Source organism: Peromyscus eremicus, chromosome 9, assembly GCF_949786415.1.
Source record: "Peromyscus eremicus chromosome 9, PerEre_H2_v1, whole genome shotgun sequence".
In the NCBI taxonomy this organism is placed as follows: domain Eukaryota; kingdom Metazoa; phylum Chordata; class Mammalia; order Rodentia; family Cricetidae; genus Peromyscus; species Peromyscus eremicus.
In genome coordinates, this window is record NC_081425.1 from 3,551,774 (window position 1) to 3,570,937 (window position 19,164).

Here is a 19,164-nt window from a genome sequence, read left to right on the forward strand (position 1 = left end):
TTGCTACCCACTACGGGGTTAAGGATCTCCACCGGACAGGTGAAATAGTTTTCTAGAAGAATCCTCATGCCCCTGACACCTGTTTTCTCCCTCTGTAGTTGTTCACATGTATTCTGGAAGTACAAGATACGGCAGCCCACAGTGGGGCCAATGCAGGGCAGCAGTGATGTCGATCCCACAGGTACGACTCATGAGGGAATCACCGAATCTCCCCTGCCCCCAGGCTGCCCTGTGAGTGGCATCATCACGGGTGAAGTGCCATGGTACCCAGAAGACAATGAAGAGCAGCTGTCATGCCTACCAGCAGCTGGTCAGCCAGGGATCCTTGGGAGGTAAGATTAGAGAAGGTGAGGGCCTACAGGAAGTCTGTGCTTTAAAAAACACCCTCACGTTTGAATAAACCTCATTGGAATGAAGTCCTGGTGTTAGACAGAGGCCCATCACCCCACACACCACCAGATCCCATAAATCCCGGAGAAAAAGGCCAGAAATCGCTTCACAAATGTCAATTTTATTGACACTGGTGCACAATTGATACAGTGATTAGGAAAGAATGAAACTTGTTAAATAGAAATAGTGACATACTGGAAATTGCAATTGTTTCAAGATACTACACTATTCTCTTTAAAAAAAAAAAATCACAGAAAAATGTTACCACTACAAATAGAAGTTAGAAAATCAAAAATTCTGGCAGTTTGTGTCAAGATCAAAACATTCCATGCATTTGTGAGTTGCTGAGTTGAGAGTCAGTTTGATTTGTCCACCAGTCACCTAGCTACATGTGGGGCTTACCGTCAGCTCTCACAAGACCAGGTGGGCCGGTTATAAGTGACAGCATGCTGGGCCTGGGGTTGCAGTGACGTGGTACAGAAAAAGCATTCACCTCACTGAGAGAGTTGGAGCCAAGGATAAAAAGTTGTTAGAAAGCTAGCTTTGAGTGGGGTTATCAGCCGGCGGTGAACAGCTTCCAGTGACACGGAGGAGAAAGGAAGGTGTACACATTCAGAGACAACCACATCCACCCTCCACAGGGGAAAGGCGAGATCCCTGGCTGAACTCCCCCGGGGAATGCTCGCACTTAGCTGACTGGGCAGGCTGGAAGCATAAAGCATAAGGCAACAGACCGGTTCCTGGAGAGGTGGTGACCGGACACCTTTTAGAGAAGAGAGTTGGTTAGATTGGGGAGAACTCACATTGGATGTGATGATGGGAGGCTGAACATGAGAGCTCTGGTCACCCAAGGTACAGATAAAGGTGGCCACAGCTCAGGTCGGCCCACAGGGTTCTACACACGTGGCCTAACCAGGTCCGGTCACCTATTTTATAGGTGCAGTAAGCATACAGGGGAAAACCAAATTGGGATAGTTAACTTCCTTCTCCCAAGAGATTCTTGTGTCTACTCAGGAAAGGAAGAGTGCGGGCTAGGTAAACTGTCAGACCAGGACGTGGAGAACACCAACACTTTGATCTAGGAATCCATCAGCAAGGCTAAGGAAGGAGAAGGCCCAAGTTTCTCAAGTTCAACTTCACAAATACCAGCTGAACTATGCAGGAGACCAGAAAGGCTTTGAAACTTTCCAGGTGACACAGTGGCCAAAGAAGTCACTGCTTACCACTCAGCAATCAATGAAATGTGCAGACGAGAGCAATCCGTAGAATTTGGCAGCTTGGTGAACATTTAAAATTCCCTTTTTGACTTTGGGGCAGGATGTTGACAACCCTCTGTGCCAACTGGTGTCCAGACTGGCAGGTGTGAAGGGCGTGTCTAAAGCAAGCCAGGGTTCAAGGTTAGATGGCATTAGTACAACTATGCAGAACTGGGTTTTTGATGAAGTAGTCCATGCTTCCTGGGGGAAGAATTAACAAAGCCATCTGTTTTGAAGGCACAGCCCAGGTGGTGGGAGCAAAGAGAAGGAATACATCAACCACCTTCACCCTTGCTCAGTGGAATGATTGATGCCTGGGATTTTTTTTTTTAATTACTTTTCCCTGATAAAGAAATTTACTTTATGTCCATTTGTTATCAGGGAGCTCTAGACAAATAATTCTGTAGGACCCTCTGAGGAAGCACCTGGACAGTAAGGCAACAGGTGGGAAGAGTTTAAATATTAGAGAAGAGATCAACTGCTCACTAAACCTCTAGAAACTTCGAATGGCTTAAATAAACATTTTCTCCTACTTCTAAAAGTTGCCCTGCATTATCTCAGACACTCGGGTTAGTACCTTTTAAACCCCTTGCCTCTTCCCAATGATGTAATTTCTTCTCCACTAATCTGTACGATCTGAGTTATGTCGGCCCAGTGGACCGGCAACCTCACGACCAACAGTGCTCTCAAGGCGTGCACTTCTGGCAATTGCCTTTTCAAATCTCCTTAAACGGACACTTTGCCATCCCACAAATAATTATGTGACTTCAAATTAGCCCTGCTGTATTTATGAATCTCAATCTATCACCCGGCCCCGGCCTGCCTTTCTAGCTTTACCATTTTCATTTAGAATACATTCATGATTCTTTCCTGGCCTACGGGAGGCCCAGAGTCTCAGGACAGACTTTCATCAGAGGAGATGAAATGGCCTGGGGGCACCAGAGACTTCTAGAAGAGAGCCAGCTTCCTGTCTCCTGCTCCCTCTGAGGACCGGGCACAAGCTTCCTATTGACTGTCACCTCTTCAGCTTGTGCCAAAGCCTTGTAAACAGACTTACCCAATTCTGGGAAGAGAAAGAGAGAAAAAAAAAATCTATTTCTCAGGTAATTAAAAATGGCATTTCAAATGCTTCTAGACCTGTCCTGTTTTGTAAACTGGTCAGTAAGTTGATTAATGTCTAATTTTTAACTTGATAGGGTTTCGTGTGTTTTTCCTGTAAAAGAGAAGTAGAAAATCTGACAGTTTAAAAAAATAGAAACTCATCATTTGTTAAATACTGAAAATGAGAACACGAATAACACATATAATTTCTACTTTCAAATGTTTTTTTCACTATTCCCTCAGGTAAACTTACTTCTTTTGCAAGTTTCTAGATCCTAGGATCCTATCTCTTGTTACCTGACTCTAAAATATAGATTCTACCTATGGACCCAGGGTATGTTCCAGAGGCATACGTAGGAAAGACAGCAGAAATGCAGGGCTCTTTTTAAACTCAACTCTCACTAAAAGAGAAGATAATGAAATCTCCATAGAGACGATCTATTCTGAGCACTAACCACTCGAGGAGATCACATCACACTGACTCAGAGGTGGTCTGTGGTGAAGTCAGATCCCTGCCCAACAGCCTCTATGGAAACAGTCGGCAGTACCTGACTGAAACAAGGTTCCCACATGGAACAACCAGGTCATTTTACCAAGGTTAGAGATGGTGTCCTCTTCTTGATACCTTAGGTGGCTGGGGTAAGTTACATGTGCCACTCAGACCCAGTGTCCTTTAAGAAAAGCTTAACAAGTGGCTAAGTATCCACTTCACACTTCCTCATCAAGCCATTCAGAAAGGCAACAGTGATGCAGTGATGCCCGACTTGCAGAAAAAGAGAGAGAAATGTCACTAAGGGCCAAATGGCAGAGAATGCATACGGCTGTTCTTTCTTATAGGGCAAAGAGACGGGAGAACCCTGCTTTGTTTGAAGATGGCAGGGAATGGGTGAACTTGGTGGCACTGTTTGGGATGAGGAACGTGGAGCCTTACTTAGACCAATGAAAAAAATTACCATCTGTATGAAGGACAAAGATTCAGCCATCAGTGGGAAAGAACAATTACAGGTTTTTGTTTTACAGCAAGATGCCTGTAAGAACAAGGTTTAAAAGCCTCGAGTTCAGATTAACATGAGATATTAATAACATGCAGACAATTTACAGGAGTTTGGCCTTCCATGCTCAGTCACCAAACTCATGGTTATCAGAGAGAACAGAGCGCTTCCTGGTGACAGGAATCCATGCATTGCTGAGGCACAGAACTGGACCCCAGCACACAAGGAAAGCAGAGCGCATCTGTGGGAGCACACAGTGTGGGTGCCTACTGACATGACGAAGAGCTTACCCGCAGGAGAAGCCAGCTAGGGCTGGACTTCCTTCACATCCACCCAGTACTCCCTCCCAACAAAGCCAATCTACGTCAAGTGTCTTATTTCCATCGAGAATATGAAAGCCCATCGTCCTTTGGTGGGTCAGCTGTGTGAAAGCTGCTGTCACAGATGCGCTCTGTTCAGTGACATCTGTTCCCCCCTTTACAGTGATCCTGCTCTCTTCCAAGGGCTTGTCCCACCCCCATGGCTAACCTTGAAAGGTGCAAGGCCTTGAGAGAAGAGGGGGCCACAAAAGCCAAGTCTATCCACCCTCTCCCAGCACCCTGATGAACATGTTGCTGTCTGTCAACGTACCATTGAGTGAGCAGGATTGCTGTGTTCTAGAAGACAGGGGTATTCCAGGTACAAATCGGTATTTAAACAAGGCTCTGGGTTGTTTTAAAGAAAGGCCATCACACGGTGCTCCAACCATGCAAGGGACAGAAGGTATGCCATGCTCTGAGGATCAAGACAGAAGGCTGAAAACAAAGCCCTTTCTCCCAGGCAGGTTCATGCTGACAAAACACTGTGTACAATGGAACATGGAAAGAATGTTTTCTCAGATTTATTAAACAAATGACAAAAATGAGAATGAGGTCCCCAGCCTTTTCTACTTGAGAATTAATTCAGTGCATTAGAAAACTTTAGTACAACACATCATTGCCTCAAGGATTAAATGCATACACACAGAGAACAGGAGGAAACTGTTAAAAACACGGGCCAAGCTTGTGAGAGTCGGTTAGTTAGGTTGGCAGCAATCTTCCAAGGCAGGAAGAGGTGAGAGCAAGGGATGACCCCTTACCCACTCTAGGTGCTTCTGGAGAGAGCGGCTGGCCGTCCCTGATAACTGAAGAGCTAAGTTCGGTCTTTCTATAAGGGGGCCAAAGCCTTGCTTTCACACAGGGCCCTGGAGGTAAGGGAGCTGGGTACGGGTGCCCACTGGTGGGTGATGGCAGACGGTCAGCACTGCACCACACACTCCCAAGTGACCCTTCTACTGTGACCTGCTTTAGAGCCAGTTGGCTCCCCAGATGAAGACTAACGCAGACTTGATGCCTCAAAGCTCCCGGTACCCTGCGTGCTCCATTCCCACCCCCAGACTGTAAGTGCCTTGGTCCAAGTGCTTTGTGTTCTGCACTTTCCCACCACCCTTCTGTATTCTGAAGTGGCTCCACCTGGCCCTATCAGGAAGCTCAAGTCTCCACAACGAAGCCCTTGCTTCACTGTGTCAACCTTTCAAACCCCATTCCAACCACTCTAGATCCGATTTCCCACGTCAACAGCTGAGCTTTAATCCTCCTGCCATCGGGAGCCATCGCAGAGCAACTAACCTGACCCAGTGTGCTCATGAGGAAACCCAAGCAAGCGCTGCCTTCCACCGGAAGTTACCATCCAATACCAGAGGCCACGAGGGTGCAGGGGAGCCCCCTTCCAGGCTATGCTGGGAGGCCATCATGGGCTCAATGTGGTCATCCTGAACAAAGGAAAGCCTAGGCTACTTAGAGCTCACGTCCCAAGCTTCTGGTCAGGTGTCACACATTCCCTGTGTGACAGGCTTCACCTGTGGCTTTCTGGGAATGCTTTGCTGCTCATCTGATGAAGACCTTTTCCCAAAGGACCTCCGCCCTCCCCTGCCCCTGCCACGGCTGGCTCATACACAGACCCACACTCTCAACCCTTGTTCCCAGGAGACATACGGAAGTCTCTTGAGGTTACTAAAGGAAGACTGGCACAGCTTTCTGTCCAATTGGTGGCACCCAGATCATGTGGATCTTTGATCTAGGCTGACTCCATGTCTGAATCATTATGGATTTTTTTTAATGCTTTTCACTATTACCTCTTTAACTAAAAGAAAACTGATACTAAGTGGCACGCTAATTTTGGCCTGAATGCCAGGACTTCCTGTTAACTACCATACCTAGGAGTCTCCAGGGAACTCATTTCCCTGTTGGAAGCTTCAACTATCCCATGGAAAGGGGTGAGTTAAACTAACAAGAATAGGTCAGGGCCAGTCTGCCCTTCAATGTCACCAAAGTCAGTTTCCTCAGTCGGCCATTGCTCAGCGAAGTCAGTGCTCCACTGGTCATGCCTTTCCTGTGTGTTTGTCTGGGTTTGGCCCACGTGAAGTCAGAGTCTGTTCTTCAAAATCAAGGGAACTGGCTCAACTCTAAGATGTTTATGAAAACGCTTGCATTTCATTTTCAACATTCAGCACCAGAGAACAGACTGGAGCCATGCAATGTGAGGGAGGCCATCCCTGGAGGAACACAGAGGAGCAATGTGTACACACGAGAGAGAGGATCAGGAAACAGCTTTCCTTGGAAATGCAACAGTGAGCACTGGAAATTCTAGCTAACCAAAGTAAAGGGCCCAGGCAAAGCCAAGCGATCAAGGCAGGACACAGAAAGCAAACGGCACCTGACTGGCTAACTTATGCTCTGTTTACCTGTACTTGGTGGCTCATCACTGAGGGCTATGGCTGTCACAAACACATGTTGTACCGAGATGCCAAAAACCACTCCAAGTGGAGAAAGCTGACTGAAAGTACATGGCCAGCGAGTCTAGCTAGAACAACAAACCAAACCTTGAAGCACATTTAACATCATTTTACCAGTGTTGAAAGTGTTTCCTATCTGAATTGTATTCCTTCTTCAGAAAAGGCTTGACAACACACGTCAGGATGACTCCAAGGCCAACGCACCCCCCTCAAACTCAAAGTGGTCCTGGGGGCTGACTCTGCATTTTTGTTACTCAGGCCTGGCTTTTTAAAGAAAGTATTACTTGGTTTAAACCTTCAGAGATGTTCTTGAGCAGAAAATAGTTATTAATCACACTGTAAGTGCAGGCCAAGCAGCATCAGTGGAGGGATAACCGTGTGAGAAATTCCTGAAGATGAATCGCACATGTAGGAAAGAATCTGGCCCACAAACTTCCTCTAATTAAATGCCTGTCTAATAAAATTCCATCCATGGCACCCAGATGACTGTTGGAGGGAGCTGGAACAGTTCAGTCTGGGTCTGGAACTCATTAAACGCATTTCTTCATGCTAAAGGAATTTCTTGCCTTTTTAGTTTGCTCTTAACAAGGATCAACACGGGAAACCACAAAGGGTCTACATATTTCAAAATAAAATTCTACAAAGCGTAGTAATGTAAAGGGGCCCTAGCACAGCTGTGAGGGGTTTTAATCTGTTTCTCTGTCTTCTGTCCCAAGCCTTAAGACACCATTCCTTTTTGAAGAGCAGTAGTGAGTAGACAGGGTCTGAAGGCCCATGTTCCTCATTCAAGCCAGAGAGCTGTACTGTGTTTACCGTCATGGAGAGGTCGGCAGGTCTCAGAAAGCCCTTTGGAAATCTGAGGGATCAACTTGTCCCAGTCTCTCCTGCATATTTTTCACAGCCAACCCTATGACTGGCTTCCCTCACCTTACTTCAACTTTACACAAATGTGGGTCCTTTGTAAGTCCCAGATTGAGACTTTGTGGGCTTCAGGAAGCCCTGGAGCCTGAGGTCTCTCCATAGCTGGAGGACAGAAAGGTTGGGAAGGGGTGTTGGTTTTTCTGAGCTTTGCACAGGGACAGTGAGGAGGGTGTGTGACCCCAGCAAGCCTGCTACACTCAGCTACTGTAGGCATACACTCTCTGATTAATGTTCTGGAACGTGTATGAGTGGGACAGGCTCCCCTAAAAACAATGAATGACTATTCTCAGCATGACGGGATATGTGACCTTGGAACAAACCTGTCCCTAGTTCTTTTAGGCACTAATAATTTGCTGGGACTGTCACCTTCAGAAACACTAGCCAAGAAACAGAAATGAAGTTGCTGGGCTGGTACAAAACCAGTGAAGAGAAAACTCTGTGCTATATACCAGTGAAAACTGGTGACAGACCCCTGGGCACGCGAGGATGGGTCAACTGCTTCGAAAACACTGAAATAGAATCACTTCTGTTAAAAAAAAAAAAAAGACAAAAGAACTGTAAGAACATGCAGCTTTCAAAGGTCCTACGCACCGATTTCTGCTATAATCACATGACAAGGCAAATGGAATCCTTCCTATTTCATTATAGACTTCTGTATAAGTAGACATAAGGACAAGTCCCTCAAACAAATCACTGTCACAATTAAAACAATCAAATGACTCTGCTCAACTCCTGACTTAAGTTTTCCTACAGCAAATTGATACCATTTTCTAAGACAAGACAGAATATACAAAACATGTCCAAACTGTAAGCACCCTATATTATGAACAGCAGTTAGTTGCTTATAATTGTCTTTATCATTCAAGATTTTCACACCTAATTTTAGTTAGAAATGCAGACAAGTGTCTCCAAAATTAAAACGTGGAACCCAAAAGGTCCGATGGCATTAAGAAATCACGAGAGGAAAGAGCTGATGTGACTGAGGGATGGCTGCAGCTTTGCCGCACGACACTGGGTGTACTGCGAAGCCACCTAACTCCTGAGTGTGAGCTCGCTCACAACAGTGAAGGTTTGCCTGGTGACTGTTGAAGCCTGGGTACAGCTTTACAGGCCTTCTGAACGTAGAAGCCATCTAAGGCGAGGCAGGGGGAGACTACGTCAGTGAACAGCTGCCAGCCCCTCTCCAGTCACCGGTTTGGTCCACCAGTCATGCACTGAATCAGCCAGTCAAGAAAAGGCAAAACTGCTTGCATACAAATGGATGAAGTCTTCAGAATATTTAAAACTTGGCTTCTCAACATTCTGAGAAGATTCTGAGACAAGATTCTGAGAGCCACAAGCCAAGCTCGACCTCACTTCCTGAACAAGCCCAGCTTTTCCCCTGTGATGCAGCTGCAGGAGGAAATCTCCTAAAACCAGTGGCCTGGCAGCTCACCAAGGATGCTCCATCTTTACAACTTTTTCAGAATTTTGTAGTTACTTCAGATCTAAAGATTTTGTTCTATGATTAAAAAGTTATCAAAGACTGAAAAATACAAATGGAGGCATTTAAAAAAGCACTTCATCTGTGGTATGTGCCTTGCTCTCCAGTAAGTCGGGCAATGACTCAGTCAACGCTCTTACTACATTCCAATGGATTCTCCAGGGCCGTCAGGCCTGATGGAGAAAGGACCCTAGCTGAACCCACAGAGCCATCTGGGAAGTCCAAGCTGGAGGCCTGGCCAACAGATCCAGATCTCTTGGGTGACAATCAGGCATCACTCATTTGACAACAGCTCAGGGATGCCATAGTACAGTTAAGGACAACACAATGTGCCATAAAACCCAGCCCCGAGATCTACAGTGCAGAAAAGCTGCGTGGCAGGCAGAGGCTGCCGCGATTCTGAAGAATATCATTGTTCCCAGTGGGGTCATAAGAATACATACAACCAAGAGCAGTGATAATGCAGGGTACCATGTGACTGGCAGCCAGGCAGGCACGTGGTTGGCTAACCTGCTGGAGACCACAGAGCCCAGGGCAAGGCATTCATTTCCCCTGCCTTACACCACTCAGGAGTATTTCTGGTTCACTGAGGGATTCTGAGAGTCAGAGAGCCATTTTCTAAAACGAAACCTAATGATTTGACCCAGCAACATAAACCCCAACCAAATGAGCAATCCCAGGTAAATGGCCACGCCTGGAGAGCTGACAACTTTTATAGCAAATCGCAGGAAACCATAAGGACCCCAGATTCTTCCCATTAAAATATCCCATTACTCTTGAGTATGATTTTACCAACACAGTCTCAGCTAGCAGCTAGCAACCAACTTCCACTTGGCCTCAGATTTGTCCATGCCTCCTTATAGGTCCCAGAAAACGGCCCCCCTTTTAAAGAGGGGAAAGACATGTAAAAGTCAACACTTTTCTGTGATCTCAGTGACATCTGAGTCAAAACTCTCAGCCAATAGGAGGAGAATCTGCACACACAACTGAACACACAGAGAAAATTACCAGGTAAATACAATACACTGTTCACACCACCCGATTCATCATAAGGTATTTCTTACTCCCTTCAACCAGCAACGCAAACCTTCAGTAATTTCTTGTTAGGACCTCCTGTGAACCTTGCACCATGCTTTCTAAAAGCAAGCCACTTGTGTGACGTTTGCGTTCCTTAAAGGTTTGGGGAGTCAGGCATGACCCATAAATGTGTACGTATCCCAAACTTCATCTAACAAATATTGACTAAAAAACGAACAAGTCACTGGGACGGACCCTCTGTGTGGCAACCCTGGACTCATGACTCTTTAATCAACAGTTGACCACCTGCCTTCCAGTCCCTTCACTCTTCCTCCCCTTCCTCCTCACTCAGGCGCAAGCCAGGAGAGCCCTTCTGACTCTTCCTCGTGGATGCAGAACTCGGACTTGTTGGGGAACCGAACGCCAGGGACTTCCTTGAAGGGCTCACCACGGCAGAGTCCGAATCACTGGACTCAGTCCCACTGCCAGTGGAGCACTCGGTCACTTGCAGAGGAGCCAGCTGGCCCACTCCACTACCCGTGCACACAGCCTGCACGAGGGGATCCTCTGAGACAGGGCCTGTGAGAGAGGTACCGTTGGCTAGCGTCCTACCCTGGGGGACAGCCATGTTGGCCAACCCTTCCTCCTCCTGGTCACCAAGCCTATCCATGGCGTCTGGGGTGGGGGCTGCCTGGCTAAGGATGAGTGGGTCAGTCTCTGACTTATTATACCTACTGGGGAGGTTCCGCAAGTAGGGCCTCTGCAGGGCAGGGGAGCAGTTTTCACAGGGAGGACCCTGCTTTGGGGCCTCTTCTCCCGCACTCTTTTCCCTAAGGTCATGTCCATTTTCAGAAACATAGCCTTGGGACCCAGTCCTGTCCCAACTCATATTTGGACTTGAGCTTCTGCTGCAGGGGGACAAAGGGGTGGCCAGGGGGCTGTGGCCAGTGGAGGCCCTGAACATTTCATCTATCAGGGAACTATGTCTGGGGAGCCCAGGGCTCCCACTCAGATCAAAGGTAATATCTGCTGAATCATCATCAAGGAATTCTCTAGAAGGAGGTCGGGAGGACTTTGTAGAGGGAGGGGAGGCCCTGTGCCTAGTCTCTGCTCGCCCCTCATCCCTGGACAGCAGATAAACACCACTGGTCAAATCACCCTCATAATTGTCATTTGTTTGGGACCGGGACTGGGACCCTGGTTCTCTGAGCAGATCGTATTCACTATCTACATCACTACAGTCAATGAAAGGAATGGAGGTACTGCTGCCCCCAGCAGCCCGGGATGCTGGACCTGTGCTTGGCTGCGGGGGCTGACGTTTGCTTGGCTGGGTGCCATCCTTGCCACCCTCCTCCTCCTCCTCTTCCTCGGGTGGCACCATGGCGGGTCCGTCTGCAGCTCTGCTCCCCGGAGGGCTCTTAGACAGAGCTGGGCTTTGGTGCGGGCCCGACTCCAACGTAGACACTTTGGCTTCCTTGGCTTGCTGGCAGCTCTGGACACTGGGAGACTCAGAACCTACTCCGAATGTAAGGCTGGCGCTCTGTGGAGACTGGGAAGAGGGAACGGGAAAAGGGTGGAGGGAGATGGTTATACGAGAGTGGAGAAACAGTGAAGAGGTGGGGGTTAACTTCAGAGTTTCTCCCATGGCCTCCAGCAGTTGGAAGAAATGGCATGTAGAGGCCAGCCTGGCCTCCCCAGAGCTGGAACCATGTGCTCAGGCAGAAGTGAAACTCATAATACAAGGTGGAGATGGGTCCCTAGCACGTGAGTTATACACTGACTGCTTCCAGGGATCATACAACATCACATTCTTCTGAGCATCCTGTTCAGGAAGGACCATCCCCTCATCTCAAGTGGGGATGCAGCAGATGGCCCTTTCAGCCTATGAAAGCTTCCCTAGGAAGGGCCAACGGGACAGCACAGAAACCCATGATGGACCATATGATGAAGACTCCAGAAAAGCTACAGACAAAGAAAGGGTAATATGACAGGTGAGGAGCTGGTGTTGGAGTCACCCAAGGAAAACACCTCCATGGTCTTCCTCAAACAAATTCTTAGTCTCTTGGAGAGAAAATTCTGAAAACAGCATACCGAGACACCAGCACTGGGGTCAGCGGGCACTTGCCACACTCAGAGTAAGAGTGACAATTTTTCCTGCTGTTGCTTGGCCACTGTCCAACACAGGTCCTTGGGATTCTGTCAGCCGAGTCCTCTCAGCAGGAACTACAATGGTCCAAGCAGGAACTAACACCCAGCATTTGCATAACAAGTCGCTATTGGTCCCACAGCAGACACATTTAGCTGGTAGGTAGGCTTGGCCTCATGGACTGCCATGTATGTTTCAGGCCCCAAGCTCATGAGGTTCAGAATTCAAAGATAAAACAGTAGTTGAAAAGCCACACCACAGGCTTGCTGTGCAGAGGCCGGGTTCAGAGCCCAAAGCCAGCTCAGGATCGTTGGAGCTAAATCCCAGAGCAAAGGAGACAGGACTGGAAAGTACCGTCGGCAAGCCCAGAGCTCAGAGAGTTGAGGAAAAGAGCCACCGTTGTCCACGACTACCCACTGACCTGTTTTGGCACTTCTGAATTCGATGCTGTGGTCTGCGAAGCAAGGCTCCGAGTGGAATGGATCTTGCTGTGTTTCCTGAGGGAAATCACACAAGACAGCTCAAGTTAGGACAGCTTGGGTTAAATGAAGCAAACACCTTCTGTTTGAGGCACTGGGTCCTTTTTCAATCATGAAGGTACCCAAAGGTACCTTTGTGGATGTGACATACACGTAGTATTTTCCTAACTCCTGTGTAGTCCAGGGATTATACAATATCACATTCTCCTGAGCATCCTGTTCAGGGAGGACCATGAGTGACTGAGCTCTGCCTGTTAGCTACGGGGAAAGTCAAAAGACAGGAGCGGCCACCAGGCATCAAAGACTCTGAACTGCAGGCTAACACTGTGAGTACCAATTTGGGCATTTGGTTCAATATTTTCTTGATCAGATCTATGACAGGGGTAATGATCACATGCCGTCTTACTCTTACAAAATGTAAACCTAGGAGAAAAAGGTACCCTATAAGGAAATAGAAACTTAAGAAAGGGACCACAGGGCCACCAGCACAGGTCCTTTACCTTGTCCTCCCTATCCACGGAGCACGGATTAGAAACTTTTCAAGTACTGAACTCATGAGATGGTATAAATACATCCCAGTGTACACATATCTTTTTTTCACATGGAGAGGCCCCAGGTCATCTATATGGACAGAGCTACCTCCTGTGTGGTCTTCAGTATCGCAACAGCTTAAGAAAATGATGGGATTATTATCTTTGTATAGATAGGCAAGGCTGTTTCTGGTTAGGTAGTGGCTTGGATACATAGGCAAAGGCTTCCTGACATCACATTTCTGGGTAGGGGTCATGAGAAACCATGAGAGATTCATGGCTTATTTTAGCAAAATTAGAATAAAGCATCAAAATGATTTGAACATCTGTTAATAGGGAGCAAGATCAATAAAATGTAAAGCACCCTAATACTCTAGAGTTCAAAGACAAGTTAAAAAGCAAATCAAGTGTTCCATGTATTATATGCATGTATTTATATAATTATGACAGCATATATAAATGAAACACCACACACCCAGGGCAATTCTCCTTTTTTTTTAATGAATAAGTATTGAACCCCAGAAGGAGCATAAATCTAAAAGTTTCTTTTGGAAAGAGAGATGGGAACTAAATAAGGTGACCTAAGGTGGTTTTATCTACTTTTGTTAGTCAAGTAGCAACAAACAAAAAAAGAACTTCTGAACTAAATATGTCCAAATACTAACACATGTTGGGCATCCTTTTGTAGCTAGAGTTTTCCTGACTGGCCCACAGTCAGGGCAAATCTCTGTCACCCGCCAGTCCCACAGCTGCTCAGACCCAACCAAGTAAACACAGAGACTTATATTGCTTACAAACTGTATGGCCGTGGCAGGCTTCTTGCTAACTGTTCTTATATCTTAAATTAATCCATTTCCATAAATCTATACCTTGCCACATGGCTCGTGGCTTACCGGCATCTTCACATGCTGCTTGTCATGGCAGCGGCTGGCAGTGTCTCCTTCCTCCACCTTCTACTTCCCAGAATTCTCCTCTCTCCTTGTCCCGCCTATACTTCCTGCCTGGCCACTGGGCAATCAGTGTTTTATTTATACAGAAAGATATCCACAGCATCCTTTCCTCTGACATTTGGGAACAGAAGTATTTGGATTTTGGAATATTTACACTCATGTAACGAGATAGCTTGGAAATAGTATCCTAATCTGAACATGAAATTCTTTTTTTTTCCTATGCACCTTATACACATAGCTTGAAGACTGTTGTATATAATATTTATAATTTTGTACATTTTTGACTGGGATCAAGTGTGGAATTTTCCACGAAGGAGTTTTAGGATGGAGCTCAGATTTTCAGATTTTTCCAGCTCTTCAGGCTTCCAGAGTAGTTTCCCTGCACTTGTTAATGCCCAAGCTGTAACAACAGGAATAGCCACTACATCTTGTCCATATGCTAGGGAAATATTCAGTGTACTAACATGAACAACAGAAGAAGATTAAACACAGACACTCACAGGCAGCTGAGAGGGCTTAGGCCAGGATTTCACTCCTTGCCCTTCATCTCCCTTGGGAAGCCCAGAAATGCTGACAGGCTCTAGGCTCTGGAGCCAGCCTCCTTTCCAGTTAGGAGACCTGTGCTACTTGCTCTATGTGTCAGTCTCAGGGTCTCCATGGTTAAGCAGAGAATAAACAACCACTGACCACTGGTCACACAGAGCCAGTGTGAAGCAAGGTGCCCTGAGCAGAGCCTGGCAAATACTGGAGCCACAGCATTAGCGGCAAATTGCAATCACCATACATCCTGTGGGTTCTCTCCCAATCATACCTAACTAAAGTTAATAGAACCATTCGCAAGTCACATCCTCAAGCATGTAAGGACTCCTGAGGATCAGAACAGGCCTGTAAGACACTAGGCGCACTCAGCCCTCCATCGGCTCTCCCTCCTCACCTGCCCCCGTCTTCCCACCTCCTTCTATCTTGAGTGAGTACCCAGGGTCCTAAAATGTTCTTGTCCAACCCTCGACTTGCTGAGGTTGACTATGTGGTTGACCATATCTCACCCCAGGCTGGATGAAGAAGTATTTGTTACTCAGAGAGAATGGCACTTGTGGTGGTATTTTACTTGTACTGAAATGTGATTTTAATTGTATGTTAATAAATAAAGTTGCCTGGGGGTCAGAGTTATAGAGCCATAGCAAGTGCGTGGCGGTGGTGGCGCACGCCTTTAAGGACCTGGAGGGCGGTACATACAGGCAATGACAAGGCAGTCACGTGTTTAGTTTACAACCAATGAGAAGGCAGAACAGCTAGACTATTTAAAGACATACACACAGGAAGTAGCTCTTTTTTTTCGGAGAGTTCTCTTGGCTGAAGCAGGATAGCTGAAGCAGGAAGGGTAAGGCTCTTAGTTCTGACCTCTTGGCTTTCTTCTCTGAATCGGCTCTGTGTTTCTTATTTAATAAGACGGTTGGTTACATCTACAGGCACTGGCTAGAAGGAGCTCCTTACCTTTCAAACTGAACCTTCTTGTGGCCTCCTTCTTTAACATAGTCCAGAACTTGCTTCTGAGTCCGACCACTGAAACAAAGGGACATGACATGGAGGCATTTGCATTTAAACACATCTTGCTAGGAGCCTTTAATCCCAGCAGAGGCAGGAGGATCTCTGAGTCAGAGGCCAATCTGGTCTACAGAGTGAGTTCCAGGACAGCCAGGGCTACACAGAGAAACCCTGTCTCAAAAAAGCAAAGCAAAGCAAAACAAAACAAAACAAAAAAACCATATCTTCGCAGGCAGGTAAGAATAAAAGCAATCCTAAGAACCTCAGGGTTTCTGTCCACTTGATCTCTTACTATTTTCCTTATATATAATAAGACAAAACACTCAACTAAATAAATCCACTTAACCATGGTTGGTTTTGAGGTCACCATCTCAGGAGTCTGTCCATCTGTGAAGGTGGGGAAGACTTAGTTCTCTGTCTATACTTAGACTAGTGTTCCTTACAGTACGAAGTCAGTATTGTTTGAAAAGTAAATGAAAACGTGAACCTAAGATGGTTAGGTCTATGCACCCGTCTATGACGCAACGCTTAAGGCAAATGAGACACTTGCTTTTATAAATAAACTCCTTTCTGCATGAGTGTGGCTAGGGGATTGACTCCATGGTAAAGCACTTGCCTGAAATGCACAAGGCCCCTGGATTCAAGGCCCCAGAACTGTTAAAAGACAAACTCACATAAGGATCTATAAGCAATTGATGGAGAAAAACTCAGTTTTCTTTGGGTACAGCCTCTTACAGATTGCCCATGTTCCAGTGGGTGGTCCTATACCCAACCACATATGGGCAGCACTAAGTGGGCACAATGAATGGGCTTAAGGGAGACTAGGAGAAGCTGGGAAGGAAAGGTGGTAGTCGGTGTACAGAAGAAACTGGAGGGGAAATGTGGGCATGGGTTTGATCAAAACACATTGTGTTCGTGCATGAGATTCTTAAATGATATAAACAAATTCAACTAGAGACTTATGCTGGGATTTGACTGTGAACGGCAGTTGGCTAAGTAGTTCCCAAAGGTTCAGACAGACCCTCGAAGGTGACATGGAGCTGGCTGGGATAAGCCAGCCAGTGCCACCATGGGTCACAGACCCAACAGGTCTGCCTTCTCTATCTGCTGTGACTCACAACAGCTAGGATGGGAGAAGTCTCAGGAAAATGTTTTCACAGAGAGCAAACGGGCTTGAGAAGCGGCGCCCTCACCTGAAGCGGAATGACGACCCTCGGCTGAAGAGGACAGGCTTTGGTTTTGGCTTGGGTTCTTCAAAGAGTCTAAAAAAGGCGTGATGCTCCACGCAGATTTTCCAGAAGGACTTGCAGAAGTCTCGACCGGCCATCAGGAATTCCAAGGTGTCCTGGTATGAGCTCTAAAAAGAAGAAATGTAGCTTTTAGTTTCTCTGTACCACGCACAATCGTTCTGTTGAAATGCGGAGAAAACAACAGAAATGAATTTGTCCAATAAACTCATAACTGTGTGTTTCATTACAAGCTCTTTAATTCAAAGACTGAGCAAAATACGCCACTCCTAATGCCGAGGCAGGGTCACTTTCCAGCCACTTGTCCACAGACTTCCTTACAGGAAATAATGGGAACCAGGCACATAGACCGAGTGCGGCGGTAACATTTCTTAGTAGGATCCATAAACAAAACTTCATTTTCTTGGCTTCTGCTGCCTCCTTAAAAATAGTCCAAGTATTAACACACACACCCCTTCCTTAAAATATCTGAACTGTGTCTCTTTCTTCTGTTTTCTTCCTCATGGCTCCTGTCCAGGCTGACTTTTAATTCCACTGTTTTGTCAAATAGTGGAAGGTACAAGCCTCCAGGTGGCCCCAAGAGCCACAGAGGAAATGGACTCCACCCCCACCCCCAGTACGAAAGTATTAATGACTCTCAGCTGACAAACTTAGATGTCTTTTGATTCTGGAAGGATATGGCAATTTTCTACTCCCACACTCAGTGTTTCCAATTTCAGTGGCCATGCTACATAGACAAAAGCTCCCAGAGTCCTCAGCGTTCCCAGCAGCTCCGGCTATTTTGGGGGCTCTTGGAGTTTGCACAAACTCAACTTACAGTGTATGCTGTAGTCGTTCCCACAGAAACTGGCTTTCTGTAACTGTAATTGCATTTTCCCACAGAGAATCATTGATTGGGGGGTTTGCTTCCCAGGCAGGCCTATTAATCCACTCAACACACTGCATCTGAATTCTGAACCTAGACTGCCCTGGTCACCCCCTGCCCCATGGGATAAAGGACTCAGTTCTGGATGGGGACAGGCATCAGGGATGTATTGTATATCTTCTGTGTGGCTTTTGGCAGATGAAGAAGACACTATTCTCTTTCTGGAACCCATCCCGGAGTAGGTGACACTTTTGGGGGTTCTGTGGGAACTGAAAGTGATACATTTAGCCTATGCACTCCCTAAAAGTGTAAGGAAACACCAGGAACAAGCAAGTCAGGACTGCTAAGTGGTGAGGACAGCCAAGATATGGCAGAATGCTGACTGGGTCCCAGGGCCGAGCCACAGGGGGGATATGAAGCTATAGCATGGCTAGTTGTTTGTTGGGAAGGGAAAGGGTCTTCTCCTTAGATACGCATCCTTTTTATCTGTCCTCCCAGAACCCAGAGGATAGCAAGAGCACTCTCAAGCTTCTGGATGCACGACTCTCCCTAGTCCATCTTTACAGGCCAGCTGCTAGGAGTGCCTGCTCCACTCACAGCTCAGCTGGTCTCCATACTTTTTCCTGAGTGACTTACGTTCACATCCGGTCGGAGCTTGATAAGAAAGCGCTTCCTTTTGAAGCTCAGCTTCCGTACCTTGGCCCAGTTAAAAGCATTGATTTTCGTGAAACCCTGAGAAAAGAGAGCAACCCGTGAGCTGATCCAGGCCATGCACACGAGGCACATGGGAACCCCAGGCAGAGGGTCGAGGGTCAGGTCAATCGCGCAGGAAAAGCCTTTGATGAATGATTCCCAGGCTCTGTGTCTACTGGATGCCATGCACTCTTACACTGTGATTTCTCACTAATTATAGAATTTGGCATTCAAACTATGTCTGCCTTCATGTAGGGAAGGCACTGGTCAAGGTAATGAAAAGATAAATAAAAATGAAACCATGACAACCAGCACACCAATAATAACTGTCTCTCACGGAGGGCCAGGTATTGTACTAAGGGCTTTTTAGACTGAATCTCATCAGACCACACAGAGAACTCAGGGAGATGGATTTATTATCTTCATTTCACAGAAATGGAAACTAAAACATGTATACGTAAATATAAATAGAGCCCAATGAACAACATGCCCTGTCATCCAAAGTGGTAGGAATGGAAAAATCAGGCATGGGCTAGATTAATTCCACGACACTCCCTTTTTGCACACAACTAAATTGTCTAGCAATTTCTAAATTTGATCATATTAAATATACACAAAGCACATGAATTCAATCACGGTACTTCTTTCCTCTCTTTGTGACTTTTAGAAACATTTAAAGGTTTAGTTTTGAAATGTAATGGTCATGACAAAACACTGGGTTTTACTGCTCTTTTATC

General features: G+C 46.5%; 1 protein-coding gene across 1 annotated transcript in view; it reads right to left on the reverse strand.

Annotated features, from left to right (window-relative positions):
* Farp1 (FERM, ARH/RhoGEF and pleckstrin domain protein 1) overlaps window positions 1–19,164 on the reverse strand; it is a 200,605-nt gene that overhangs the window by 39,147 nt on the left and 142,294 nt on the right. Inside the window, exons 8-12 of the mRNA XM_059273188.1 lie at window positions 18,371–18,466; window positions 16,816–16,979; window positions 15,572–15,640; window positions 12,540–12,615; window positions 11,266–11,521 (exon numbers count right to left, since the gene is read on the reverse strand). Of these exons, the coding sequence (XP_059129171.1) occupies window positions 11,266–11,521; window positions 12,540–12,615; window positions 15,572–15,640; window positions 16,816–16,979; window positions 18,371–18,466 (661 nt within the window). The remainder of the gene's footprint in view (window positions 1–11,265; window positions 11,522–12,539; window positions 12,616–15,571; window positions 15,641–16,815; window positions 16,980–18,370; window positions 18,467–19,164) is intronic.